At 45.7% G+C, this 27,871-nt stretch overlaps 1 protein-coding gene across 3 annotated transcripts in view; it reads right to left on the bottom strand.

Moving 5' to 3' along the window:
• LOC110982359 (MAM and LDL-receptor class A domain-containing protein 1-like) overlaps positions 1-27,871 on the bottom strand; it is a 157,892-nt gene that overhangs the window by 22,375 nt on the left and 107,646 nt on the right. For all 3 annotated transcript variants that reach the window (XM_087131433.1, XM_087131431.1, XM_087131432.1), the window contains exons 109-137: positions 27,584-27,712; positions 27,122-27,268; positions 26,180-26,442; positions 25,130-25,382; positions 24,212-24,431; positions 23,333-23,507; positions 22,509-22,611; positions 21,616-21,753; positions 20,519-20,703; positions 18,973-19,141; positions 18,043-18,180; positions 16,765-17,039; positions 15,825-16,059; positions 14,927-15,195; positions 14,053-14,182; positions 12,984-13,139; positions 11,821-12,092; positions 10,467-10,557; positions 9,678-9,815; positions 9,143-9,248; positions 8,329-8,476; positions 7,556-7,793; positions 6,016-6,348; positions 4,931-5,047; positions 3,963-4,103; positions 2,506-2,762; positions 1,521-1,605; positions 1,052-1,183; positions 367-516 (exon numbers count right to left, since the gene is read on the bottom strand). In XM_087131433.1, coding sequence (XP_086987559.1) covers positions 367-516; positions 1,052-1,183; positions 1,521-1,605; positions 2,506-2,762; positions 3,963-4,103; positions 4,931-5,047; positions 6,016-6,348; positions 7,556-7,793; positions 8,329-8,476; positions 9,143-9,248; positions 9,678-9,815; positions 10,467-10,557; positions 11,821-12,092; positions 12,984-13,139; positions 14,053-14,182; positions 14,927-15,195; positions 15,825-16,059; positions 16,765-17,039; positions 18,043-18,180; positions 18,973-19,141; positions 20,519-20,703; positions 21,616-21,753; positions 22,509-22,611; positions 23,333-23,507; positions 24,212-24,431; positions 25,130-25,382; positions 26,180-26,442; positions 27,122-27,268; positions 27,584-27,712 — 5,193 coding nt within the window. The remainder of the gene's footprint in view (positions 1-366; positions 517-1,051; positions 1,184-1,520; positions 1,606-2,505; positions 2,763-3,962; positions 4,104-4,930; positions 5,048-6,015; positions 6,349-7,555; positions 7,794-8,328; positions 8,477-9,142; positions 9,249-9,677; positions 9,816-10,466; positions 10,558-11,820; positions 12,093-12,983; positions 13,140-14,052; positions 14,183-14,926; positions 15,196-15,824; positions 16,060-16,764; positions 17,040-18,042; positions 18,181-18,972; positions 19,142-20,518; positions 20,704-21,615; positions 21,754-22,508; positions 22,612-23,332; positions 23,508-24,211; positions 24,432-25,129; positions 25,383-26,179; positions 26,443-27,121; positions 27,269-27,583; positions 27,713-27,871) is intronic.

Genomic DNA, 27,871 nt, shown 5'->3' with positions numbered 1-27,871 from the left:
CCTTTTCTGGGGTATAGTGACCCAAATCTGATCTCAGTGGCCTTTGCGAAGAGACATTTTACTTGGTAAGGACTTCTTTATTCTGATTGGCTATGCGCATGTTGTGACTGTTCTTACTGAGGCTGTATCCGAATCTCTTTTCTAGAGCTATAGGTCTAGGTTTTCGCTCAAAATTGGAAATGCGTGGAGACGTGCAGACAATAGACCTAGCCGTAGCTCTGGAAGCCCGTTTCAGACACGGCCTGATTAGTTGCCTCTGGTGTGGTCTCATACTATCAAGAGAGAACACTACCCCATCAGACTGGTCTTTTCGGCTGTGACCTCACAGTGGCCGATTGACCCTTCTTTGATCTGATTTGGCTTTACCCTGGTTGCTGTTTGTGGTGTGATCCCGGAGTGGTCCGGTTCCCCAAGCGTCGTCTGTGTAGCCCTTGGTTCGCGACCACTTGAAGGCGCTGTGCTCTACGTGCGCCCATTCACAGAAGTGATCTTCAAAGTCGCACCGGTCGTAGTTCACTAGAAATAATAGTAAATATCCAACCGAGCAAAAAGTTAGAGGCAGTCGGGATGAAGCAATTTTTCTCTTCTTGGGTTGGTTTTTCAGTTGGCACATTTTTGTGTGAACGATATTATTTTTCCGTGACTGGTTGTTTCTGGTGTGACGTCATGCTGTCAGACAAACACTGCTCAGTCTGAATAGCCATTGTGGTGTGACCTCACAATGGCCCGTCACCTGATTGGATTATCAATGAAATAACTAACCTCAAGTACATCTTTGAAATAGTTCTTATTTTGGGGAGGAATTTTCCTCAGGAAGATGAAAATTTGTTGGGGAATAAGAAGTTTAATCACAACTACTCGGCGTACTGGCACAAAATCTCAGGCGAAAAAAAAAAGTTGCTTAAAAAGCTAACAACAGAAAAACTATGGCTACAAAGGCAGGACAGAGATGACAGGCTCTCTTTTTACACCCATGACAGGGAACTTTCTAGGTATGGTACAAGGCATCACGGCATTCTCGTAAGAACTTGTCGGGGAGGGGCAACCTTACCGCATACATCGTTGATCTTCTCGTCGGACAAGTCGCCGCAGTCATCACTGAAATCGCAGACCCGGCTCTGGTGTACGCAGGCACCACTGTCGCATTTGACCTCCGTGCTCCGGCAATCACCAGTCACGGGCTCTGTTCAGGCAAAACAAATTTTTGCTTTAGTGACCACTACTTTCTCGCTCTTGGTAATCTTTTATGGCTGTTCTTTTGTGCTGCTCAAGTTTTCTTTGGGATAAACTGTCACCCAAAGACAGAGACGCACTGAAGTGCGTCATTCTGATTACAAACTTATCAATTGGCGGTCAAATTTCGAGTCTAGTTACGAATTGCAGGGATTTGCAGGGAATGAGGACTGTTTCTTGCGACTCGCAAGAGTCGCTGACTTGTGATTGGCTGGTTATAAACTTGGGAAACCTTGGTCACAGATCTGCTGGGTTTTGAAGGGGCTGGAGCTGAGAATTCTGCTTACGTGGAATCTGGCAGCCCGTGAGGCTGACGTCGTCGATGGCGATGTCTCCTTCAGTCTCAAAGCTCCGGATTGCTTCGAAATCCACCTGAAACAAATATGTATTGAGCAATGTCACTCCAACTGGTTCTTCAAAATATGCAGCGTTTCATTCACCCCATAATATAAAGCTGTAATACTTCTGTCTAACAGATACTGTCCGTTTATTGGCCCAGAATGATCTCAAGACAGGGAGATATATCCCAATATCACACTTATCGTGAGATATCTCTTTCTGCCGATAATGCGTGCACGCGTATACGCAGGAGACAGAAGAGCTTTGGGAAGTTCGAGAGCATGTGGGACGCCATGCGGCCCTCGAGTGTTCAAAACTCCGGTTCAGAGGTCGAGGGAGTTTACTTTTGTTACAAGTTAAAGGTGACACTTTGTTTAATAAAAAGGTGGAGGTGGTTCCACTTTAACGTTTAGAACAATGTGCTGCTTCCTATGTGTGAAAACAGAGCCCTGTTTCAGGCACATAGTCTGTTGGGATTGTGGGCAATGCTATTTGTTAAGTGTTCTTTATATTTTAAGGGTATCCGGGTACCCGGTACTGACATAAAACGGGTACCCGGTTCCAAAAATACCTGTAAATGCACACCCCTATCCGCCCCCAGCTGAAGTGCACCCCCAATCGGCAAAAGAAAGACAGGAGGCTACAACTGGGTTCTTGCACGCGTTCTGGGTTTACGCAAAGACCATATATGCCGGAATATATTAGTTACTCCTACTCAGCGTGCTCCGCGTCAAACACGCATATGTTTGCGCACCTATGTGGTGAGTACCAAAAAACATGTCCTCTTTTTTTTGCTTGGAGCAAAGAAAACGTTGATTTTTGTTGCAGTTCATTTGGAAGCTTAGAGTTACGATTCGGCTGGACGACAACAGAGCTGTGAATCAACGGGGAAGTGCTTTGTGTAGCACTTGACTTGTTTGCCCTTTGACTTACGTCAAATGCGCCGGGGATGCGCCCGATGGGGGCCACGCCTTCCTTCCACTGGCCGCCCTGGTCACCGCTGATGTGCAGTACCACCAGGTTGATGGTCTCCTCGTGCAGCAGCACCCGCAGCTGGCCGATGTCCGCCCCTTCCATGTGGTACCAGAAGCGCAGCTCGCAGCTGGCCGCCGAGTTGTGCCGCAGTGGGCTGTAGAACACTGCCCAGCCCTTGCCTGTGTTGGCGCTGGCGGCACAGTACAGGTAGTAGCCTGAGAATACCAAAAAATGAAGCAGGGTGGTTTAACCCCTTCGCGCCGGCAAGCGGCTATAGCTGCCGTAAAAAATTGAGATCCTCAGCCCGCTTTTCAGCTATTATTCTTGGCCCACGCTCGAGCGAACACGGTGAAAGAAGGCAGACCCTGGCTCTTGTATATATGGTAATTGGTCTTTCCACGAAGCCCAGAAATGAAAAGATTGAAGACAACAGTCCCCGCTTCGAAAAGAGGCAACAGGAATGTGGAAGGCTAGGGTGAGTAGAGCCGCATACCACCGAACAATCAGCCTCTTCATTCAAAGCGTGCAGAGCACGCAGGGCCACAAACCGAGAATTTGCGGTTTGGCAGGTGGCCTTCGTGGCCAAGTGAGGCTGGAATTCTTGGAGTCGGCTTTCGGGAAGAAATTCCCGTTGTCAAGGGGTTAAAGGAGGTTGGTCCGGTATGAGGTTTACCGAGACAACAATAATGAAAATGATAATAATTTCTTTTAAAAGAGCCCTCCGTAGAACCTAATCAGGGGGCACACTACAATCCAATTAAAATGTACAGAAAATTAAACATTAAACAAATAAAAATGGCACTTAATCCCCTCTTCAACTTGTTTCGGACCCGAGCTGTGCAGAAGTTAGATCCTACCTATCTCGCCAACCACATACGATCTGTACAGGGACAAGAAATGGCATATTTTTCCAGAGAGGACATTGTCCGGTGAGGGGGGAGGAAACTAGGCATGAAGGTCCCGCTTCAGGCATGCTCGGTGTCGGACACATGACCAATTTCTGTTGAAAATGGACAATATACGCGCACGCACCCTGCGCCAACATTGACACTGTTCACGCTAACTTTCTTGTTTTTAACAGCTGGACAGTACTTCCAGTCAGAGTGGATATCCAATGGTGTTTTGAATGCATGAAAACAAAAAATGGTAGATCTGGTCACCACTGTCTTTCACAGACTTAGGTAAATATACGCTGCATTTATCCGACAGTGAAAAATTGTCAAACTGCAGTTTGCAGCTGTAACACTGAGCTGGCTCAGAGGGTTGACATTCCGTCACTAGACAAAACACAGATCGAGCAAAAACCACTTGGAGCGGTTTTAAAGAGTGCTGCATTCCAAAAGTGGCAAAGAGACGGGTCAGACATTGCAGTCCGGATGGACTACCTGTCCCCTGACGGAGGGGGATGTCTGTACCTTTCTCTGACAGCGTGGTGTGGTCGTAGTCTGGGCCGGTGTTGGCGGCCGGTGAGGCGCCCTTCTGCCGTTTCCACTCAAAGGCAGCCGAGTTGACCTTGTTCCAGTTGCACTCGTCATTCTCGAATGTGCACTGCGTTCCTGGCAAAACAGAAAAAAAAAACCCAAAGGAAGGGAAACACATTGAAGATTCTTCTGTAGGAGTGAAACTCTTTGAATATCTTAATGCCCAGAATCAGGATAAACATGAATAGTGTAATATGGCCGTTATAAAATAGCGCGCCACCAAGAGTTTGCAATGCGTTGGCCAATCACAATTGCGCAAAATTTGTCGACCCAATGGAAAGGGTCGACAAATTCCCCGCGTTATGATTGGCCAATGTGTTGCAAACTCTTGGTGGCACACTATTGTGAATTGCCCGTGTTCTTTACAGGTTCTAGCCAGAGCATTAATTTTTAAATCCCCAACGATCATCCGTGACTGTGGACAAAGCTTTTGTAACACACCACTGCAATTTCTGCGCTCAGAACTAGTTGATCTTTGTGCCCAGGGATATGCTTCAGTGATTCTCATGGCTTCTGTATGCACACAGGGCGAGGGAGCTTGTCAGGGAAGGGTTGAGTGTGTGTGGAGCTCTCAAGTGGTTGTGGGCCATGGCTCGGCCATGTAGCTAAAAAAAGAATTGCTCTGTGACTTTGCCTTGGGGTGTATAAAAAAGGGGGACGATGCGGTAAGAACTGTCACTGCAAATCTGGAACAATTGACTTGTGTGTGTCATTATTTATTTTGTTTGTTTTAAAGACTTTAGAAGTTTCAGCCGCAAAACAATACTGCTGGGAAAACTTCATTGAGGGATTATATTATCGCCAATCGGTTAAAAAGTCTGACATTTTGGCTGAACAAATCATCACCTAGGGCACATTCATCGTGAAATAATAACGGCGTCAACTGGCCGACAGTGACTTACCACAGTTTTCTTCGTCGGTTCCATCATCGCAGTAATTGACAAAGTCGCACAGCTGAGCCTTGGAGGCGCACTTGCTGGAGTCGTCCTTGCAAACCGTGTCGCAGGGGGGTATGTCAGCTGCTCAGGAAACAACAGAAATGAGACCGAAGGAGAAAAGTTTGTCAATGTATTCCTTTAGGTGATTGAGATCACATGGCAGTGGGGCATAAAAATTTGCCTTCAAAGCATTAGGGTGTCACCTCTTGTTGGAAAGAGCAATTATCTATCAATTTGGGGTTCAAACAAGTGACAGTTTTGATAAACCTTTACATCCGTCCTGTAGAATTTGACATAGAAATATCATCAAAAGTGACTTCTAACCATACTTTTTTGTTTGGCAGGTAGTCACTTGATCAGTGTTAATTATAAAAGACACGGTTTTACACCACTGGCTGTAAGGGTTTCAATAATGGGAACGTTACATTTTTGTGTAGGGAATAGGCTTTGGCATTGCAATACGGCCGTTTCACAACAGTGCGCCACCAAGTGTTTGCAACGCGTTGACCAATCACAATGCACGAAATTTGTCGACCCAATGCACGTTTGGAAATGGTCGACAAATTTCGCGCATTATGATTGGCCAGCGTGTTGCAAACTCTTGGTGACGCACTATTGTGAATCTCCCGTATTGTATGTACATTTTTAAATTGAGCCTTAAATTCTGTGCGAGTCCAACATCCAACTTTCCTATGATTGGTTTTTCTTTAATCATTGGCTGAAGAAACAAATCTTAATCATAATTTATTGGAAATTAAAGAACGTATTCTAGACTAAAAAAAATCATACATTAAATAGTAACAGAGACACAAACGAAATCAGGGGGAAAATTCACAAAATGGTCAACAGTTTTCTATTCTGTTCTTTTCATTGAACAATGTTTGCTTTTTGCTCAAATGCAAATCGTTCCATCATTATCGGCCATGTTTTTGTTTTGCTATGAAAGTGAAAAACAGCCTCTCCATTGCAACATTTTGATGGTGCTCTGTTTCATGAATCATGCAATCCAAGTTTCTTTCTGCCATTTTTAAAAATTTTAGTTTGTTTACCTGGGCACTTCCCGTCCAGGACCACGATGTCGTCCACCGCCATGTCGCCCGTGTGCGAGGTCCCCACGATGCCCTCCAGCACCAGCTCGAACGACTGCTTGATTTCGGGCACCACACTAACCTTGGCCTGCCTCCAGAGGTTGCCCTTGTCGCCCGAGGCCGTGAAGAGGTTCTGGTCGGGCCAGATGTTGACGTTCATGGTGCCCATGGAGCCGCCGTACATGTGGTACCAGAACTCCAGGCAGTATTCCTTAGGCTCGAAGAAGCCTGACAGCAGGATGGCCGTGTCGCCCTCTTGGCGTGGCAAGGATGTCTCGATGTAAATGTAGGTTCCTGTAACGAAGACCGTTTGCAACAATCGCATAAATATCAACCATTTTCCAGTAAGGCCAAAAGAAAGTTTCCGGTTTCTGGTCAACACGCGCGTCGCTGTAGACCTGTGCATTGGCAAAATAAAAAAGTTTTTCATGTGGTATAAAAATGACGTCCAAAAGCTGCCAAACTTGCTTGACTGGAATCCTGCTACTGTGTAATTTTAACGTGTTTTGATGGGGTACATTTGTGTAATATGTACAGTACAGGAGTCCCCTCTAGGCCCTCATACATTCAGTAGGGCACTCTTTTCCAGATGACGTCATTTCTGTATTAAACAGTTACATGAATTAAACAGTTTGTCTGGGAACCAGACAAACGAGGTGAAGAAAAAAGCCGCGTCGCCGCACCACTTTTGGAGCCAGCCCGTGACCAGAACCCAGAGACATTTTTCTTTTGGGCCGACTGAAAAGGATTCTCGCCAGCACCTTCAGCACTGCAGCTTACAAGCCTGAAAGGAATCTGCAGAGAGGAGGCAGTGAGAAGCAGTTACAGTTTGAGAGGTGGGAGGGAAAACCCTAGAGGAATATTCTGGGGAAAACCCACGGAATCAGGTAGGGACTGAAAACCCAATCCTCATGTGGACTGAGAGGCAATGGGTGAGGAAAGGACCACTACGCCAATCTGTCTCCTCCAACGGGGGAGGGGGGTCATACTTATGCTGCCCAACCCAACAAATTGAGCCGTAAAGTGCCGGAATCGCTTTTGTGTAAACATGTACCTTTATATAAGAGCTGCACAAGGAATCTGTACACACTGATTATCAATTAAGATAGTGAGGGTGGCATGATTTTGTAATGCCATAAACCTCTTGCCTCTCACCGCTGTGGCCCTGGGTTCGAGTCCTGGCCTGGGCCATACATGAGCAGAAATGTTTGTTGGTTCTTGCCCGTGCCACAGACTATGTGACAATGATGACTGTTAGGGGGGGGCATGTGACCCTCCTGGGTGCACCCTCCGTTAAAATTTTGAAATGGATGTAACCTATGAACAATAAGCCACATTTAATCAGCTTTCAGTGCCCCCCCCATCAAAAAAACACAAACTTAGTATGCCACTGATAGAGATGAGTAAATCTTTCCAGACTCTGCTCCAAAAATCTCCTCAAAGTTTCACTAGATGCGGAAAAACGGGGGACCTGCCTGTGAGCATGTCTGCGAAACCTTACCATACGGACTCCCGAACGTGTGGTCAGCAGAGGGACCCGTCTTGGAGGACAGCGTGGAGCCCTTCTGCCGCACCCAGTCAAAGCCGTCGACGTTGAACTCGGCGTTCTTCCACGTGCAGAGGTCGCCCGCCTCAAAGTTGCAGTTGCCGTAGGGCAGGCAGGCGCCATCCCGCACCCGGATGTCGTCCAGGGCGATATCGCCTTGCCAGCTACTGCCACGGATCGCTTCGAAGACAACCTGATGTTAAAAGGAAACATTTGATTACCTCCTCCGCTTGTTCAGGTAAGGCGTGCTTACTAATGTGGGCGCAACTTTCTCCGATTTGACACTAATGCGACTTCTTGCTTTTACTCGGCCTGGCCAGAGTAACCAACCCGCTGCCTTAGTTACTAGGGGAAGTATTCCACAATGCAATGCAAAATGTTCAGACCAAGATTGTTCATGTGTTATCACATATTCGCTTGCTTTCTTAAACCTTTGACAACTTCATTGGTATGCGCGATGGAAAATATTTAACGCTCTGATCAAGGAGTGTACTTTGTGTAAAAGTGACCATGAACTTATGATGCCTGATTGGAAACTTGCACTCCAAAAATTGCAGAAATTAAACACTTCAGGCTCTAAAAATTGGGTAAACTGTCTCAGGTATTTATGAAAGCTGGTTTCCATGAGTATCCCGTCCCACCATTTGGAATCAATTTTGGACTTCAACGGTCAGATGCTCAGGTGTTTGATTCCAATGAACACCCTGATACCATTCAGGGAGCCGTACCTGGAAACTGGAGATGGACTGCAGAGTGATCTCGGCCACATGCCACTCTGGCCAGTTGTCGTAGTCCCGGGTGAAGATGGTCTCGTATTTGCCAAAGGTCTTCTTGTAGACATTTAGCGTGCCAATGTCAGTTCCGTAGTTGTAGTACCTACAAGATTCCGACCCCAAAAGTGAGAAAAAAGTTGTAAATGATTCGCTACTGATGGTTGGAATGGCGGATGGCATCAATAAACAACAGAGAATGAATTCAGTCAACTGTGCAACAGTCATTGTCAGTTCAAAAGTAAAACCTAGGAGACCTTGTGATTTGACTGAAAATTGGATGACATGCCGTCGAGGTATAAAAGAGAAAAGAGGCTTGCAAGAGAAATATGCAGGAAGTGAGTTGCCAAGGCTGGAGGCTGACATTTGACACTTGTGTTGGCTGCAGAAAGTCACGCCGTGTCCATATAACTTGGCCATGACTTGAATACAATGGGCAACGGTTGAAGCCACTGGCTGGCTGGGTTCCAGCAGCCAATGCAACTGTGAAAGCTGCGAGCAAGTGGCTCTGTCCAACAGCCTCATGCATTATCTTCAGTCTTAGCCAAGAGATCTGGACAATTAGTCCTCGCTTGTAATTGTTAGGCTCCACCTCAATTTGTTGTCTAGAGCAACGCCTAGGCCTCCGCTTCACTGGAAATGTGCAGCAACGCACTGACAATGGACACAGCCGTGGCTGTGGAAGCCCATTTTGGGCACGGCCTTACAAAGCATCAAAACGCCCTCTGTGGCATGTGCAGCAAGTCAATAGGGGCGTCCCATCATTACTCACCAGAACTGCAGGCAGCTGCCAGGTGTCTTGGAGTACTTGGGGCTGTCCATCCGAGTGATGTCTCCCGGCTGTCGGGGCGAGGACATCTCGGCGTACATGTAGTGACCTGGAGAAAATGAACAAATGAAAAACACAAATTAGCGTGTCAGGTTTCTCTGTTTTGGGCGGGTCCCGGGGGAGGGGGAAGGAGGGGAAGAGGGTTGAAGGCTGAAGTTACCTCTCGCCAAGTAAAAAAGTCAATTCTTTATTACCCGTTCTACAAACAGGGTACGTTACGAGATTTTATATGGAAAGTCTAACACCTATAATATACAACAAGACTTTCTGAATCCTTCATAAATACGGAGGATAGGAATATGCAGTCTCCGAGAGAGTCTCAGTTCTGGCCATTTTTGGCCACTCTTTGCTGCTTTGGGCTACTTAAATTGCAGAATTTGGACGTAGCCAATTGGGTAGGCATTTAAATTTTTCTGCACGGTAGGGGAAAACACCAAAAAATCAACGGGCCAAAACGGGATGGACTATTTTTTCTCACCAGAGCTTGTCCCGTAGGTGTGGTCATTGGAAGGACCGGTGCCCTGGCTTGGCGTGTGGCCCTGATGCAGCGTCCAATCAAAATCATCAGTTTTGTCTTGCTCATAGCCACAGAAGCCGTTCTCAAAGTCACAGAGCTCTGACAGACCCAATGAAAAAAAGGTATTTATGTTTTTGCCCGATGTTGAGATCTCGCCAAACAGAATTCTGATTACCAGGCAACAGTGTAAACACAAACTTGTGCAAGTGCAGGCAAAATTATTATGCAACAACAGGTTACCAGCCAAAATACCATTCAATGTACACTGCTTTTTGACTGGTACCACAGCTGACTTTTTCTCAGCACATGCACTGAGTGTGAATTTCACAAAGAAGTTAATTTGTTGTCTTAATACGTTGACTGCCGGCTATGAGTGTACTCCTGGTAACAGGTGTACCGCATTCTGCCGCTACGGGTATACATGTTCTCGTGGGAAATGATAGGCTGTTGAAATGTAAATTGAATACACTGGTAGCATGCAGAACACAACAAAGTTTGCTGCTGGCAGTGTTGAGGGCGTACATCTGCAAAATGCTCATGTTCAAATAGACACCTGAAAGGTACCAATTAAATATGCGTGCATGCGTACATTGCTTGGCGGATGGCAATACCCCTTTAAAATTATGCGCGGCAGTCAACAGGTTAAATACTTTCTAAAAACATTTGATATGTTTTAGAGAAGATATATTAAAAGATATGATTTCATAAAAATCATTTCCCTGTTTTGATTTGATTTGATCTGGTTGGTACCTCCAGGTGGGCAGATCCCCTTATGGAACTTCAAGTCATCCAACGAGATGTCGCCTTGATAACTTGGTCCAGCTGTTCCCTCCAGAATAACCTGATGGGTCAAATTCACAATTTGAACGGAACTGTAACCTCAATATTTATTTGATTACAGAAACTCGTCAAGCTCCTCACATGGGACTAAAACTTGGACCAAGTGGGACTCAAACTTAGGCTGAGCGTACTTACATGTAGGTTTTGTTTTTATTATACAAAGAAGATGTCTTCGTTCCCAGTGTGCAACACTTTGTATTAGAAAAAAAAAGCATGAGCTATTAATGAGTAACAGTTCAAAATGAGTCACAAGTCACTTTTTAGTAAAAGGCCTTTAAAAGAATCTTGCACCATGGACGTCCATAGGAATTGTCGATATTTTCATCAACACAACATCCATTTTCCCTCAGGAAAATGCGATACATCATAAAGGCCATGGTTCTTCATTATCCCCTTGCTTTCAAGGGTAGCTTCTGTTTCATCCTGGGCCCTTGTTCCCCTTTGAGTTGATTGACAGTTTCAGTCGGCTTTGATACAAGTTGCCTGCACACTGAATGGAACTGAACCGTGGCCACAGACTCACCTAACGTGGGCTGGAATTAAATCTAGCAAGGCCATCCAGAGGCCCGCCTTTGATTGGTAACACCTCTACTGCAAGGTAATTTAGGGTTAACAAAATGATTACAGGATGCAAGGTCCAGACATTGCCTGGCTCCTCAGTGGCACAGGGCAAGTTTGGACCTGGACTACAGTTCAACCAGTAGTCAACTGCTTTTTTAACAATGCATTTAGATGACCCTAGTCAGCCAATTTTTTAAATTTTGAAATCTCATCGTTACTTGCATTTCACTGTTGGCTGCAATTCCCACAGCGAACATGGTCACAGAAACCTGATACAATTATTTTTAAGCGATTGGTTCCCTCCGTAATGATAAATGCAATCAGCCTCTGGTAACCAGTGGAGTGACAATGCCTCAGGGACTGGTTCTAAGTAATTGACTAGATGCTGCAAACCATCCATGGTTTGGGTGTTGTTATCCGCCCCCAAGCTGAAGTGCACCCCCAATCGGCAAGAGGAAAGACAGGTGATTACAAGCGGGTTCTTGCGTGTGTTCTGTGTGTACGCAAAGACCACACGTGCCGGAGTAAATTAGCTACGTGTACTCAGCGTGCTCCGCATCAATCGTGCATATACTTGCGGTGAGTACCAAAAAACCATGCCCTCTTTTGTTCCGCTCGGAGCGGATAGTCAAAGCATATTTTATAGTCGTCGCTCGAACATGCCCAGAGCCACACCTCTAAGTCTCTGGGTTTGCTCTCTGACCTTGTACTGCTTGGTCTCTTGGAAGTGGATCAGTCCCTGGTTCCACTGCGGACCAAAGGTCCCCATCTTCTGCCAGACCACGCTCTCCTTGTTGTCCGGGTAGCTGACGGAGTAGATGGTCAGCTTGTCTACGTGGGCACCATACATGTGGTACCAGAACTCCATGCAGTAGCCGTCAGGGTCGGTAGACGTGGCAGCCGGGAAGTAGGCAGAGGAGAGGCGGGCGATGTTGTCCTGGGACTGTCCGCTGACCTCGATGTAGATGTACCAGCCTGAGGAAGCAACGTTTGGAGGTCGGTGTTGCAGTGGAGTACTTCACTAGTACTTCATGAGTGCTTCATTATTCTAAAGTACTTCACAAGTAGTTCACAGGTACTACCAAATTATTTCCTTCATTATTAGTACTTAATTATTATCTACAAGTACATGTACTTCTAAGTATGTCAAAAGTATGACCGCATGTTTCAGAAGAACTTTATAGGCATTAAATGGTACTTCAGGTGCTTCATAGGTACTTCACTAGCACTTCAGTTTTCTCCACTAGCGATTCCAAACCATACACAAACACGTATTTCCCGTTTTACTTCATAGACGTGGTACAGTCCTTTCAAGTGTATAGTAAAAAAAAATTAGAATAGCCAATACCCATGTGACCTACTCTCTGCAAATCAAAACAGAGACAGAATCTCTAGAAAAATGTGCAGTAGTGTGCCAGTTTACATGTACAGGTGTGGCACACATAGTGTGGACCTCTGCACAAAAGAAGTCCACATAATGCATGGTACGATAGCGTTGTGTCCACACAACGTGTTCCCGTCTCTGAAAAAGAGTTTCAGAGGCTTTTGGGGGTTAAGGTTATCTGTTGGGAAATGAAGGGGAACAGTCCAGGAAATCGTCGTCAAAAATCCAGCTTGAAGGAGTTATCTCAAAGGGAGAAAAAGGAGCATTTACTTTGACCACAGGAGAACAAAGGAATGTCCACACTTCGTATGTAAAACAAGTGCGTGTGCGCTTGGTACATGGTGCCTTGTGGGGTACTGAAACAATGGAAGGTACCCCACGAGGCCAGTTTTGATCCTTGTGGGGTACTCAAGTTGAAATAACAAACAGGCTCATTCCTCCTTACAGAGTTCAGAAGCCGCGGATTGAACCGTGTGACTTACCTGAGGGGTCCCCGTTAGTGTGGTCAGCGACGGGCCCTGTGTTCGTGCTCCCTGTGCTGCCCGTCTGCCACCTCCAGTCGAACTGGTCGTCAGGGGAGGTGAGCTGGGTCCAGCTGCAGAAGCCGTTCTCAAAGTCGCAGTCGTGGCTGTCGGGAGCTGCCGGCCGACAAATAGAGGAAGAGTGAATGTCAATGACACTGAGCACCAGCAAACAAGGGCAGACATGGTGGGGCATGTGAATGGAGCTCTCCACGAAGGCAGATCCAGAACCAAATTTAGGGAGGGGCAAAAATCGCTTGGGGGGGGCGTTGGGCCAAAAATTTCTGAGTTTTTCAAGTATTCACCTCTGCTGGCCTTTTTATAGGAGTGAGGCTAACTTTCGGGGCTTTGCATGTACCTCTAAGATAAATGGAAGTAAAAATCTCCCCCAAGCCACTTTCTTTCTCATCTAAAAAGATTTCTGCTCTGGGGGAGGGGGTCATGGCCTCTGGTTCCCCCCCGTCCCAATTTGCCAGTTTGTCAATGCTTTCCATTACCGCTTGTCTGTACAGAATAAGACACCTTAGTGTAAAGTGCTTAGACTAGCCACTCTAATTGTTCAAAAGTGCCAACTGTAAGAAGACGTCAGCACCTACACAACCGATCGTTAATGAAAGGAGGAATGAACTTGTATATTTTCAACATCAGTGTTGTTGACAAGGCCATCACAAGACCAGTCACAAGACCATACAGACACAAGACCGGACACAAGACCGGACACAAGACCGGACACAAGACCAGACACAAGACCAGACACAAGACCAGACACAAGACCAGACACAAGACCAGTCACAAGACCAGACACAAGACCGGATACAAGACCGGACACAAGACCAGACACAAGACCGGATACAAGACCATTTAAAGCATCAGGGTGAAAACTCACAAAGGAATGCTTTTGTTGCAGTACATTTAAACAGTTTTTAATTTGAATCCAGACTAGAGTTTTTGTGTCGGTCTTGTGACTACAACTACAACACTGTGCTTCCTCTCTTCCATGGAGTCAGCATCGGATGGGTGTTTTACTCACGGTAGACAGGGGGTGGAGTTGGAGTGGTGGGGGGCGGCTGGGTGGGCGGGCAAGGACCATCCAAGAGCTGGATGTCGTCCAGGGCGATGTCGCCTGTGTAACTCGTGCCCACGACACCCTCAAAGATCACCTAAGTGAGCCGGCAATGAGGAAGAAAAGTCAGCAGTTGTCTCACGAAACATAGGACGACATCAAGCAAGTTTGGTATTTAAACAGCGCACACTGAAAAGGAAGTGTGTCAAAGGTCATTTGGGAACATCAATACGCACACAAGAGGTCTGTTCTACCAGTGTGGCCATATACCAACTCACATGCGCACATTGCACTCAAATTGCCTTGCCTTTATGAAATATCAAACCAACTTGTTCCCAGCTATGATTTACAAAAATAAATGCGGCTACTGGCAAGACAAAGTTTTCCCATCCACTCTTAATAATAAAACCGTGGGAAATGTCAGGAAAAAGCTTCAGGGGAGTTGCCGCTGGATTTTCAACAAAGTACCTTCTCGGCTTAAATGGCAAGCTCATTACTGTAGTGGTTAGTTTTTGGACAGACACATGACACATTTTTTACAAGTACTTCAAAAGCATCCCATTCTAATTTAACTCTCTGAAATAAAAAGTGCTAGTGAGAGTACCTGTGGTGAGTTGTAAAAAATACCTGTCAAGTGCTTACTGAGGGTTTGTCCAAATTACTTGGCTGTGGCTTGAAATTACCCAGCTCTCTATGTGAAGTGGCCGCAGCCACAACTATAGACTCATGTATAATTTCAAGCCACTGCCAAGTACTTTAGCTTTAGTACTCAACTACAACTCTGCAATTTAGGGGGGGAGAAAACGGCAAGGCTCCAGCGGAGCCTTTTCTGAGCCCTCACCCAGAATTCATCCAGGGTGGACAGCGTGGCCTTGGCGTACCGCCAGACGTTGCCCTGGTTACCCTTCTTGGTCCAGGCCAGCTGCGGGCTGCTGCTGCTGCCTGTGTGCGATGTCTGGGTGTAGAGGTTCAGTGCGTTGACTGTGCCGCCGAACATGTGGTAGTAGAAGGAGAGGCAGCGGCCGGCCGTCTGGTCGATGTGCTCGCTGACCAACCAGGCCTTTTCTCCCTTCACTCTCGGTGAGGATGTCTCCAGGTAAACGTAGAATCCTGGACGAGGAGACAACCCATGGCAACAAGTAAGAACAACGGGCAGATGTCAGGAGATTCGTTTAGCATTTAAATAACGAGATCTACTTTCTGCAACTTTTTGTGTCGAGTCTTAGGTGGCCTTCACCTACATAATAACACTGTACATACTTGGCGCTGTCTAAAGGCTTGACAAAAATATTCACAAGCCTACTCAGGCGGGACTCAAACCAATGACAACCACTTTCAATACCACTTGTCTTTACCACCTGAGCATCGACCTTACCAAGGTCGGCTGGCTAGTTGAAGTCAGATATTGCAGGCCGAATTGGATCACAGTTTTACACTGATGAACTGAAAATATGTTGGCTAATAAAGTAGCATCTGAATTACACTGAACAGTTGCTCACTTGGTGAATACAGAGAAAATCACAGAGTGCTGGGTGGTTTCAGGCAGCACAGTGACAAGTAAATTAATTTATGCAAAGTTATGAAAAGACCTGGAAGAAATATTTGCATAACAAAATACTCAGAAAATTCAGATTTGAATTCAGTTTGTTGTGGTGGGTTGGGAGTGAGTACTGGATTGAGATGGGGGGTGGTCAGAAGGGGCTGGGGTTAAGGTTAAGGAGGGAGGGGTTGTTTCTGACCCCTTCCGGTGCCCGTGGTGTGGTCAGTCGAGGGGCCTGTTTGGTAGCTGGGCGTTCCCCCATTGTTCCGCAGCCAATCAAAGTCGTCCTCCGCTCCGCGGTAGTTGCTCCAAGTGCAGGTGTCTATCTCAAAGTCGCAGTAGCCATCTGGTGGACATGCTCCATCCAGGACGTCAATGTCATCGAGTGCGATGAATCCGGACGTGGCCGACCCTGTTGTGGCTTGGAAGAAGATCTGATTCCCCCCCCCCAAAAAAATCAATAAATAAAAGAGACTAAAGCAAAGGCTTTCCTTTCATTAGAAATCTTTAGACAAGGACATCAATTCTCAAAGAATGTTTTGGTCTGCCGCAAAATTGACGTTTGTGCTCGTGGGAACCAACTGATTTTGTACAGAAAATAAATATTGCGACAGAAAGTTCAATTCATCTCTGGATGAAACTTCAGAAGCCACAAATCCGCACAGTAGATGTGCACAGAAATCTAAAAAGAAATACCACCACATATTCTATGACTGACGGGACTTTTTTCCAGGACTATAACATGACAGTTTCCGTGACATTTAACATTTTGCAGAGAACAGTTGTTTGGCATAAGACTGCCATTATTACAGACTGCCAAGGATAGTCTTTAAATTTATCTGTTTTCCTTTATCACAGCAAAAGTGAGCCATCAAACTAACCCTTGGATGATCTTGATTTCTGTGACTTTTCAATGACTTTTCCTCTCACAAAGAGGATTCCAAGACACATTCTCTTAATTTTCCCTAACTTTTCCATGACATTCCTGGACAACGTTTTTTTCCAAGGAATTTTCAGGATTTTCTATGACCATGGAAAACTTGCATAGGAACTCTGTTCACGGGAGTACAATAGTTTTTATGTGAAGTTGGCACATGCAGATAAGTCTGACTTTATAGCGATCAAACACTGGCACATACCCTGAAGTCCTTTACTCCGACTGAGGATACGGTGGCCTTCTCGACCCGCCAGTGGTCATCCTGGTCGCCGGTCTTGCTCCAGAGCGGGTTGGCAAATGGGTCCCCTTCCTCCTTCTGGTAGACGGATAGCTTGCCCACGTTGTCGCCGACCATCTGGTACCAGAAGACAAGACACCGGTCGCCGCCGGGCTGGTAGATGGCACTCATCAGGCGGGCGTCCTTGCCGGCCGTGGGTTGGGAGGCAGGGACCAGGACGTTGGCGTACATGAAGTAGCCTGTGTAAGGACCAGGAGACAGAGCATTAATGGGCAAGTTGTAGCACAAACTTTATAAAGCTGAACCGATCGTCAATTACCTTTTAACAATGCGCAGGTGTGATACGTTCACACTTGAACGACCCCAGTTGAACAATTTTGCAAAATTCTATCAGCACATCTTGCCACTGGGTGCAATGCGGTTGGTGTTCATGCTCCAGGATATTTTTCATGTGAATGGGTTCCACTGCATTGATAAATGACATCAGCTATTGAAAGCCAGCAGCAATACCATGCCCAAGGGGCAACAACTCCAAAATGTCACCTAGATGGTCCAAACTATCCACTGCTCAGGTAACTATGGTTGGAACCTTAGCTAACAATAGCTATTGAAAACCAGCAGCATGATTATGCCCAAGGGGCTATAACTCCAAAATGTCACCTAGACGGTCCAAACTATCTACTGCTCAGGTAAAATTGTTGGAACCTTAGATAACAATAGTTGTTGCTCCAGTTTGCTCCATGCTATAGTCAGTTACTCTACTAGTACTTAACATTTGCTTGTAACCGTTTCTCAAATTTAATTGGGGGTTCATGTCAAGTACTTCGTATGTACTTTACATGAGGTCACATTTCTTTCTCAAGGGCTAGGGTAGTTGTTGCGTACTTCGGTTGTGTTCATTGGCAGGACACAGGATAATTTTTTAAAAACCACGTTGACAAAATTGAGACTAGCGCTGACATCAGGGGCCACTGTGTCCTTTTTTTCTGGAAATTCATTTTTACAGACTCATCCAAATGTCCTGAGAGTGCTAAGCAATGGAAAAAAATCTTCCGAGCTAATTTCAAATATTGATGTTTTTGGCAGCAAAAAACCCTGACTTTCTAAACTTAATCTCACAAACAAATATCATCTCTTTCTCAGAGCAATGAGCAATGCGCTCCATTCTCCCTGTTTGAAAAGCCTGCCCTGAGCTATCACAATCCTTTCCCACCCCCCACAACCTCATCATTGGTTTCTCACCCAGGGACGTTCCCAAGGTGTGATCAGTCGGTGGGCCGGTCCCTGCGCTGGCACTGCCGGAAGCGCCTCGCTGCCAATCAAAGTCGTCCGTCTGGTCGTTCATCCAGGTGCACATGTCTTGCTCAAATTCGCACTCATCTGCAAAACAAATGAAAATTGTAACTATATATCACTCAATCATAACCGTCATCATGATCTGCTGACCGACTCTTCACATGGGTGGTTTTTCTATGGCTGAGGAAACCACAAATAGGTTTTGACGTTTTGGCTAAGAGCCAAGAAGCCCTGGGATAAGTAAAATGAAACATCAATAATGAAATTTGGCACGAATCCCCCAACCCCCGTTCTCGTAACTGTGACACTCACTAGGCTGAGGCATTTCTGAAAAGTTGGCAAACAGTAAAAGGAGAGTTTGCCTAAACTGAAAACTACAAGACAAAAACCGTCAAAACACATGAAGGTCCCATTTGTGTCCAACACCTGACTTAATATTTTCCTAAAATACACAGTCATCTCAGAGAGTAGTGATGCAGAAATTCTTGTATCCGCTCTGAGCCGAACAACAGAGGGTGTGGTTGTTTTGGTACTCACTGCATAGGCGCGCCATAAGGCGCGCAAGTATATGCGCGTTTGACCCAGAGCATGCTGAGTACGCGTAAATAATTTATTCCGGCATGTACGGCCTTTGCGTACATGCAGAACGCGTACAAGAACCTGCTTATAACTACCTGTTATGTCTTTCTTTCGCTGATTGGGGGTGTACTGCAGCTCGGGCTGCATTGCCAACAGCAGAATATGAAACACCTAAATCCATGAATGTCTAGAACAGGAGGTATGGAGCACAGCATGTACAAATTGTCAACGTGCTTCAACATAAACAAAATTAACTCACAAATCAATACGAAAACTAAGCGAAAATAAGTATCTTACGAGATGGAGGGCACTGGCCCGGAATCAGCTTGATGTCATCAAGCGAGATGTCGCCACCCCAGGACTTGCCCACGATCCCTTCAAACAGGATCTGGTAGGTCTCCGTGCTGGTCACGTAGTCGCGGGCAAGGTGCCACACGTTGGACTGGGTCCCTTGCTTTCGGTACATCTGTAACAATGGCAGTGACACTTGTCAATAGACCCCTTGCAGCTGGTACTCAGTAATGGTTCCTTCAACATGGCAAGGAACCATTGAAAAAGACCTGAAGTGTAATCGTCTATTTGGAGCGCATGGTACACCTGCTGTTTATGACAATGTGATCAGCCACTGCATGATAATGACAGTGACTGGAATGCATGCAATTGGGACTATGACAGTCCTCAGCACTTTGATGACAATCAATGACACGGACACCAAAATTCACATTTGGTCGGCTCAACCCTTTAAACAGAAAAACAGTATTTGGTAGCCAGCACTTTTATGAAAAATTAGTAATCACGTGTGCTGAATATTCATGAACGTACGTACACACATGTAGTATAAATGCCGTGGTTTATAAAATGGCCCTGGTGTCTGTATACAGTGCATCAACAACATATATTTAGATCAGGACCCAACAAAACCGTGCGCGTAAGCGCGACACATGTACATAAGTATGGTATATGTACATGTACAGCGCACTTGGTGCGACTCAATGCAACTTGCGCTGCCATTTCTACTTTTCCGGAACTAACTTTCAGTACATAATCATTGCTTTTTTGATTTTTAAGCATACTCAAAATTGTTCAAATACATTTGTATGTACTTTTTAAGCTATCTTAAGTCGCACATGGCGACTGGATGGTGAAAATATGACCACATTAGCAAAATTTTGGTCACATTTGCGACTGATTTAGGTGCTATTTAAAGCATTGGGTAGGCTCTGTCCCTGTCCTTTCCCCTTGAAGAATGAACCTTGAACACGATGTCCACCACGACACATCTGCACTGGTAACAATGGCAGTCATTCTTACAAATGCGCATGCAATTTGGCAGGTCATAACACCCACAGGTCAACAAGCCTTTTTTAGATATTCACATTCAACCTTTCTGTGAGGCAAAACCACTGAGGTAAATGGCCCTGGGCATTGCAGGGAAGGGGAGGTTGGGGAGGGACATTCGTCTTCCCCCCCAAAAAAAATGAAAAATAACAAAGGGAAGATAAAAAGAAAAGATAAAGTGAGAGAAACGGAGAAACAGGGACAACAGTACCCAACTTGCTTGCAACTACTTTGGAACTGACCACCTCCCACCGTTAATGGTTTGTCAGTTTGCCGGTGATGAGTACTTTGCTCGTCTCCCTCCTGGGAAAACTCCTCCCCCCAAAAAAAACACCCTGCCTACATCCAGGATAATGGTATGTAATCCTGGTTGCCAGATTGGTCTTTAAATCCTGAATTCAATATTCCACAAAACCAAGGCATACCTTTGCATCATTTCACGGTAAGTTCATTAACAGTGAAAAAATTGCGTCAATCTGGACAAAAAAATGAAAGACGCCCTTACGTTGGTTTCGACGCCACTTGCCGTCCGCTGCAATACATTAAGGGTGTCAATGTCGGGGCCAAACATGTGGTACCAGAATTCCAGGCAGTACTCGGTGTTGGGGGCCATGTCGCCTGACGACAGACGGGCCTTGTCACCTTTTTGCCTCGGTACGGAGGCTTCGATGTACACATAACTTCCTTTGGCTGATTAAAAAAGAGTAAACAAAAGTCAAACTATCAAACACGAGTCCCGGATTTGATGCCAACAGGACATGTCTGGGCCGTTTGCACATTCAAACGCAAGTCCTCAATACTAATTGCTGATGTTCTGATAATGAAACATTTTTCTTTCCAAACACACCCCCTTCATGGAAACTTTGTGCACCATTTTTTCAGTGTTGTTGGCAAATTATTGATGTTCAAACAAAGCAAAGGTTAGTACTGCATACTGTGGAATTAGACAAGAACATAACGATGGGGGCGGCATTTTTGTGTACCTATTACACCTGACGTGTGTAATGTGACAGGAATATCGCCGGAATTGATTTCAACCTATTACTATTTGTTTGGCAGGTAATTTGCATTAATTCATCACTCGAGGAAATTAGAAAATGTGTTCTGAACTTACAAAATTGTATGTCTGAAGTGACAGGGACATGAAAAAATTTGGATCCCTAATTTATAGAATGACCCATAGGGAAAGCATCATATCAACACCCTACCCCACTTTTTTGTGGCCAAATTGAAAATGTTGTGCTTACATGTACATTTCATTCAACAGTCCCTAATAGCTTATTCAATGACTCAAAACTAGAGAAAATGATGTCCAAATGATGGCTGCCAAACTTTGAAGCATACTTTTCAGAAAAATGGCATAAATCTGGCAAAAGCTTTCGCCAAAATTCATTCCGTAAAGAGGTCAGAAATTGCCTCAGATCGCAAGGCAGAGCATCTAGAATCCAAAAGTGATCGATGCCGTTATGCAGAGGTTGAAGAGTTTTAGGCTGCATCCGAATTTCTTGTCTAGAGCTAGGTCTAGGTCTTCACTCCATTGGAAATGCGTGGAGACGCGTAGACAATAGACCTAGCCTGTTTCGGACACGGCCTTAGACTCACCGGTGCCCAGCGTGTGGTCAAACTGCGGCCCTGTGTTGGTGGAGGCGGTACCGCCCGTCTGGACTGTCCAATCGAAGTCGTCTGCTGTGATCTGCTTCCAGCCGCAGATGGTCTTGGACTCAAAGTCGCAATTCAAATCTGAACAACAAAGATGGAGGTCAAAACAAATTATAAAGTACAAGTCAGATGATGAAAGAGCGACAAAGCTGTAGTGGAATATGAATATGACACGCTGCAAATGAAAGTGAACGTGGGAAAGGGAAACTTTCTTCACACTTTTTCTCTTCACAGGGAATTTGTTGTAATTTCACAAAATATGAAAAACTTTTCCCAAAGTTGGAAATGATTTTCACATATTTCCCATCCCACTTCAGAGTTAATTTTCAATCACAATGTACGGCACAATACACAATCCCAAAATTACTCTACAAATCTGCAGTAAAAAGACACACACTATATCATTTCGAACTAGACATATCAAAGCTGATTGGTTGGTCCCATAGCAACAGCAAAGTGGCCTATTTTGTATCATTTCAAACTAGCCATGTCAAAGCTGATTGGTTGGTCCCATAGCAACAGCAAAGTGGCCTATTTTATATCATTTCAAACTAGCCATGTCAAAGCTGATTGGTTGGTCCCACAGCAACAGCAAAGTGGACTATTTTTAACAGTGTTACAAGATAAATTTAATTGAATTTTTATTGTTTTCTACTATTTCCCAGTTTTTTCATTTATGCCTGGAGGATAATTGACAACCACAACCCCAGAACAGGATAATATGTTCAGCTCCGAGCTGTGTAAAGAAGTTCCAAACAGAGTTGACTGTTGTTCACAAGAAGCATGAGTGTAAATTCCTGGCAATGGAACTTATGAAGACTCCACAGTTTGCATACCCGAGTCCACGCCGCACTTGTCAAACGTGATGTCGTCGATGGCGATGTTGGTCAACTGGGTGGGGTCAAGGAAACTGGAGCCTGGTGAGGCCTCAAATCGAATCTGGAAAATGAGCAAAAAACCTGGGCTGAGTCAACAAAAGTGCCATCAACTGGAACTCGATTTTGCACTACCGTAGTCAAGTACTGAAATAGCACTTCACAAGGTTTAAAGAGTGCTTCACAAGTACTCCAAAGGATCCTAATTTAATGGTGTGTACAGCTGTACAAAGAAGTCTGGTATTGCGACTGCTCTGTCAAAGCACGGCTGTAGTCTGAGCCTATCACAAGTCCAGTCACAAGTCAAGTCAGAAGTCGTCCCACAAGCCTAGTCACACAACCGCCCATAAGTATAAACGTGGTGAACAAAAAAAATGCTTCCGTTACAGTGCACTTGGAGACAGTGGCGTAACTAGGATTTTACTAGTGGGGGGCACAAGGGGGCACCAGCTTTCAGTGGCATGCTTTTTTGGGGGGCAAGTTTTCGTAAGCCTTATTCAATAGCCATTCCTTTGTTTTTTAGTGGGGGGCACCAGCAATTTGTGGAGGGGCACGTGCCCCTAGGCCCCCCCATGGCTATGCCACTGCTTGGAGAGCTTATGACCTGGCTTAAGACCGGATGACTTGTGACGGATCTGCAGGGTCTCGTGAGGAACTGGGATAGGCTGGACTGCGGCCCTACGTACCTCACAGCTTGGCAAAACACCCCCTGCCCCAAGTTGCGTAGTGTGAGTGTGTGGTTCCCTCTCTACACTAGAGGGTGCCACATTTACTCAACCACTCACCGTGTAGGTGTTGGCCGCCCGCGGGCCCACTTGGAGCTTGCCGGCCTTCCACTGATCAGCTGAGGTGGACTTGATGACCGTGGTGGAGTCCGGCAGTGAGTTCTGGTAGACGGAGACAATCAGGGAGCCCGGATCGGTCCCGCCTTGGAAGTGGTACCAGAAGTTCATTTCGCATCTTGGGGAGGGGGAAATGAAAAGAACAAAAAATGGTGCAGAGTAAGACGAAACTGCGAGTTGATAACCAGTGATGTATCAAGTGGAGGAGGGGGGGACAACCTGCCAAGTTTTCAGATTTTCATCCCAAGTGCTACAATTTCAGAAGCGGTACCACAACCTTTCACGAGGAAGTGGTGAGGATTCTTTGCGGATGAAAATAAAAAAAGGAAACAGTTGTTTTTGAGAAAAATCCCCATGTTTGCCACCCTCGGGACTAAAATCTTGGTTGGCCACTGCTGATGATTCTTTGGTTCAGTGTTTATAAGTCCTCCACAAAATCACACTGGACAGACGTTGGGGTTCCACTGTTCTGGTTGCTAGAAAAACTGTTAAAATCCTTTACAGAAAACTCTGACCGAAGCGACGATGAAGATGTTATCAGCGAGGGCCAGTTGATACTTAGCAAAGGTCTCCTGTGAGGTAATCACACTGCAGGAGCATAAATGCACCGGATCGTGTGTACAAAATAAGAGCAGTTTGATTCCATTTGGATATCAGGATTTGTGTAGATGCCATGTGCTTGCAAAGGAAATAAGGCTGTTTCATTATCGGTAATCAGACAGAAATTGGCACATTCGTCTCCTTTTAGAATCTTCACATGCACATTAGATGGTATATTGATAAGAAAAATCACTCTGACGACACAGATTGTGTTTCACGTACTTGGAGCCACGATTGCCCAGCAGGGGACTCTGCAGGATGGCGGTGGTCAAGAACGTTGCTGTGGTGCTGTCCACAAACATGTACCAGCCGGTGCCCGTGGTGTGGTCGGTGTTGGGGGCATGGGGCTTGGCGGTGTCCGTTGACTGGCGGCGTTCCCACTGGTACAGGCCCGATGTGATTCCGGACCAACCGCACTGGTTGCTCTCAAAATCGCAGTTACCTAGAATTTATGAAAAATAGGCAGCAAAAGTTAAGGTCTCTGGTTCAAATCCAGCCATGTGGTTTGTAGGTATCTGTAGACTGTCAGCATTCCTACTGGTACAGGACAGACGTGATTCTGGACCAACCACAATTTTCCATCTCAAAATTGCAGTAGCCTGGAATTTAAGGGAAATAAGTAACAACAGTTAAGGTTCCGGGTTCGAGTCCACCCATCTGGCTTATAATTCTGTGGATTGTTCTCATTCATGAAGGCAAAGCTGGCCTGACATGATAACAGACCAACCACACTGATTGTTCTCAAAATGGCAGTTGCTTGGAATGTAAGTGAAGCAGTTCCTAAATGTTAAGGTTTCAGGTTCAAATCCAGCCTGTATGGGTTGCATATGTTCAAGTTGGTACTGGATAATCATGACATTAAACAAACCTCTCTGATCTTCCCCAAATGAGACAAAATTCTGGCAGAGCAGATTTCAGAGGTTTGAATCCCATCAAGTCATATCTTAACCCCTTCACACTGGGAGACGTCGACACCTGCGGCTTTGTGTAAGGATTAGTGCATACCACACATACATTCTATTCATCATGCACCTGCGCTTTCAATGTGGGCCTGCTGCTGGACAAGGCTTTGCATACTTGGTATACCACAGTCCAACAGCTGCGGTCAAAAGAATCCCAGCGTTAAGGGGTTAAACTCACCGCAGTTAGCCTCATCCGATTTGTCGGCACAGTCGTCGTTGCCGTCGCAGACCAGCAGGACGTCGATGCAGCTGCCGTCGGCACAGGCAAACTGTGCCGGCAGGCAGGGGTTGGAAGTGGGATTGATGGGGATCTTGGTGGGCGGCGGCACTGAGGGGAAGTTGCCAGTGAATGCCTTGCAGGCCGGGGTGAAGGAGACATCGTCAATGGCAATGTCGCCGTACTTCCCTCCCACGGTTGCCTCAATCAGCACCTGTGACAAATAAGAAAAAAAAAACAACTCTGTGACACCAACTCCACTGACCCATAGGCACTGTGAGCCCATTTTTCAGGCATGCAGATCCAGCTAGCGTTGTAGTTGGGTACTTCACAAGTACTTGACAGGGACTCACATTTCCATCACAACTAGCACTCGACAAGCTGTTCACATGAACTACAACTAAGACATGTCTTCATTATTTTTGCTGCCCAGTATTGGCAGAGACAATTATGAAAACTAGTAAAAAATACAAGTTAAGGACCAGTGGAATACTTGCTTTTAACATCTACTACCTCTACAAACATCAGTTTGAAAGTTTGCAAGTCACCTGGGCTTAGACTATACAATGTTCGTGTGGAGCAATGAAGCCGTAAGCTTCATTCTTAGAAATAAAAGCCGCAAGTATTACGCTATGTTATTTAAAGAAACCATTTTAGTAGGGTGCGTTTGGGTGGCCACAACCAAGAACTGATTCGGTGGTAATTCGTCAGAGATTTTTGGCGGTAATTTTAATTGAGTAAAGACTTACAGGTAAGAACAAAACAAATCACAGATTTTCAGTTTTAAAGAAAGTACCTGAAACTGCGCATAAAACGTCTGAACGATGCATTTCTTCCCATACCGATGAATGCTTTCTCTCAGATTAAAAATGTCTGAATTCACACAAAAGTCTGAAACATCTCATGTCTGTAATCAATTCCTCTAAGTAATTAACCAAAGAGAAACAACCAAATCAATGCTTATAGTTGCTTAGTCCATGTCACCTTTGACCTCTGACCCTCTCTACTGACCTGGAAGGGTTTATTGTGGCTCAGGATGATCTCGGCCCGCTCGTAGAAGTCTCCCTTCTCCCCGGACATGCTCCAGATGTTGGTCAGGGGGCCGTTGGTGGTGTCCCAGAAGTAGACAGTCAGGGTGCCGATGTCGATGCCGTACATATGGTAGTAGAATCGGATCTTGCAGTCGGTAGACGTGACGGCTTGGATGGCGTAGCTGGCCAAGAAGGCACGGTTGCCATTGGAGGCCCCCGTGGTCTCCAGGACAAGGTACGTGCCTGAAACCAAAAGGAATGGAATGCTTATCAGGTAAAGGAAGAAAAGGTGGAAGTTATAACGGAAGTCATGGAAAGTTACTGCTTGGATGGATGTAGTGGCTGGCCATACAGGAAAGCACAGTTAACCACCCTTGGAAGCACCAGTGGTCTCCTGGTGCAGGTGGGTAGGTAGGTTGGCCTGAAGCCAAGGAGGAAGGCAAGGCTTATCAGTTATAACGGAAGTTATAATGGAAGTCACAGGAACTAAATGCCTGAATGTACTAGCTAGTCAGGAAGACACGAGGTAAAACCTAGAAACAACAGAAGTCTCCGGGTGGAGGACGATGCCCGAAGCCAAAAGCAATCGCTTTTCATGGAAGTAAGGACAGATGGAAGTTAGAATGGGAGTCATGGTTGCCACTGCTTAGATGTTATTGTTAGTCAGGAAAGCATTGGCAGCATGGTTACCCTTGAAGGCAAGACTTGCCATGTATTAAGGAAAGACAGAAGTTGGAAGGAAGTCCTGAACAAAATCAGAAAGATAGGAAGCATGAACAAAACTATGCATTGGATGAATATTTACAAAAAAATGTGATAAAACAAAGGAGAGTGAACAGAAAACAAAGAACATGACGAGCTCCTTCGCGAAGAAGGTGAGAAGAGTGGAGAGGAAGAGAGAGCAAGGAGGTGATCGACTCACCCGTGGACAGTCCAGTGGTGTGATCCCTGGCCGGGCCCGTCCAGGGTGTGCGGGTCATTCCCTGTTGGGCCTGCCAGTCCAGCTCATCGGTCACCAGCTGCGTCCAGTCGCAGATGGTCCCCTCAAAGTTGCACATGTGGTAGGTTTCTGGGGAAAAAAAAAAAAAAAAAAAAAAAATAAATTAACACAGGAAAATTCACTAACCATATTAAGCGAGACGCTTGTCTACCCTTTCCAACTGATCTGCAGGCTGCGGCCTGGTATAACAGGCACACCTTGGCACAGGCTTCTGGCTAGTAGCTGCAGCTCATGCCCATAGATGTGTGTGTTAACCCTAGCCGCAGCGAGTTGGTTTGGGCGTGGGCTTATAGCCATACGTGGCTCAGGTAACTTGTGGCCCATTCTATTGGGGCACATTTTTCCGGCTACTTTTGACAGCTTTGCCATCGATTTTATACTCACTGCATGTTGTGGCGTCTTCGTCGGTCTGGTCTCCGCAGTCGTCTGTCAAGTCGCAGACCCGGTTGTTGTCCACGCAGTTCTTGCGGTTGCACTGGAGTTGGTCCGAGGCGCAATTGCCCGAAATCGGTGCTGGGAAAGAAGGTCAAAATTATCAAAAGGTCAGTGGTCTAAAAACTAGTGAGTGGGTAATGGGTGAATTCAGACACTGGTCAACTTTATTCTCACAAGCTTATAGTGTAAACATGTTTGATACAGATTTTTTATGAATTCACAGATCTTTATAATTGT

Source organism: Acanthaster planci, linkage group LG21 (assembly GCF_054643075.1).
Source record: "Acanthaster planci isolate LZ-2023a linkage group LG21, COTS_SCS, whole genome shotgun sequence".
NCBI classification, from domain to species: Eukaryota; Metazoa; Echinodermata; class Asteroidea; order Valvatida; family Acanthasteridae; genus Acanthaster; species Acanthaster planci.
Note: the sequence above shows the minus strand (reverse complement) of the source record. Positions and strands in the feature narration are given on the sequence as shown.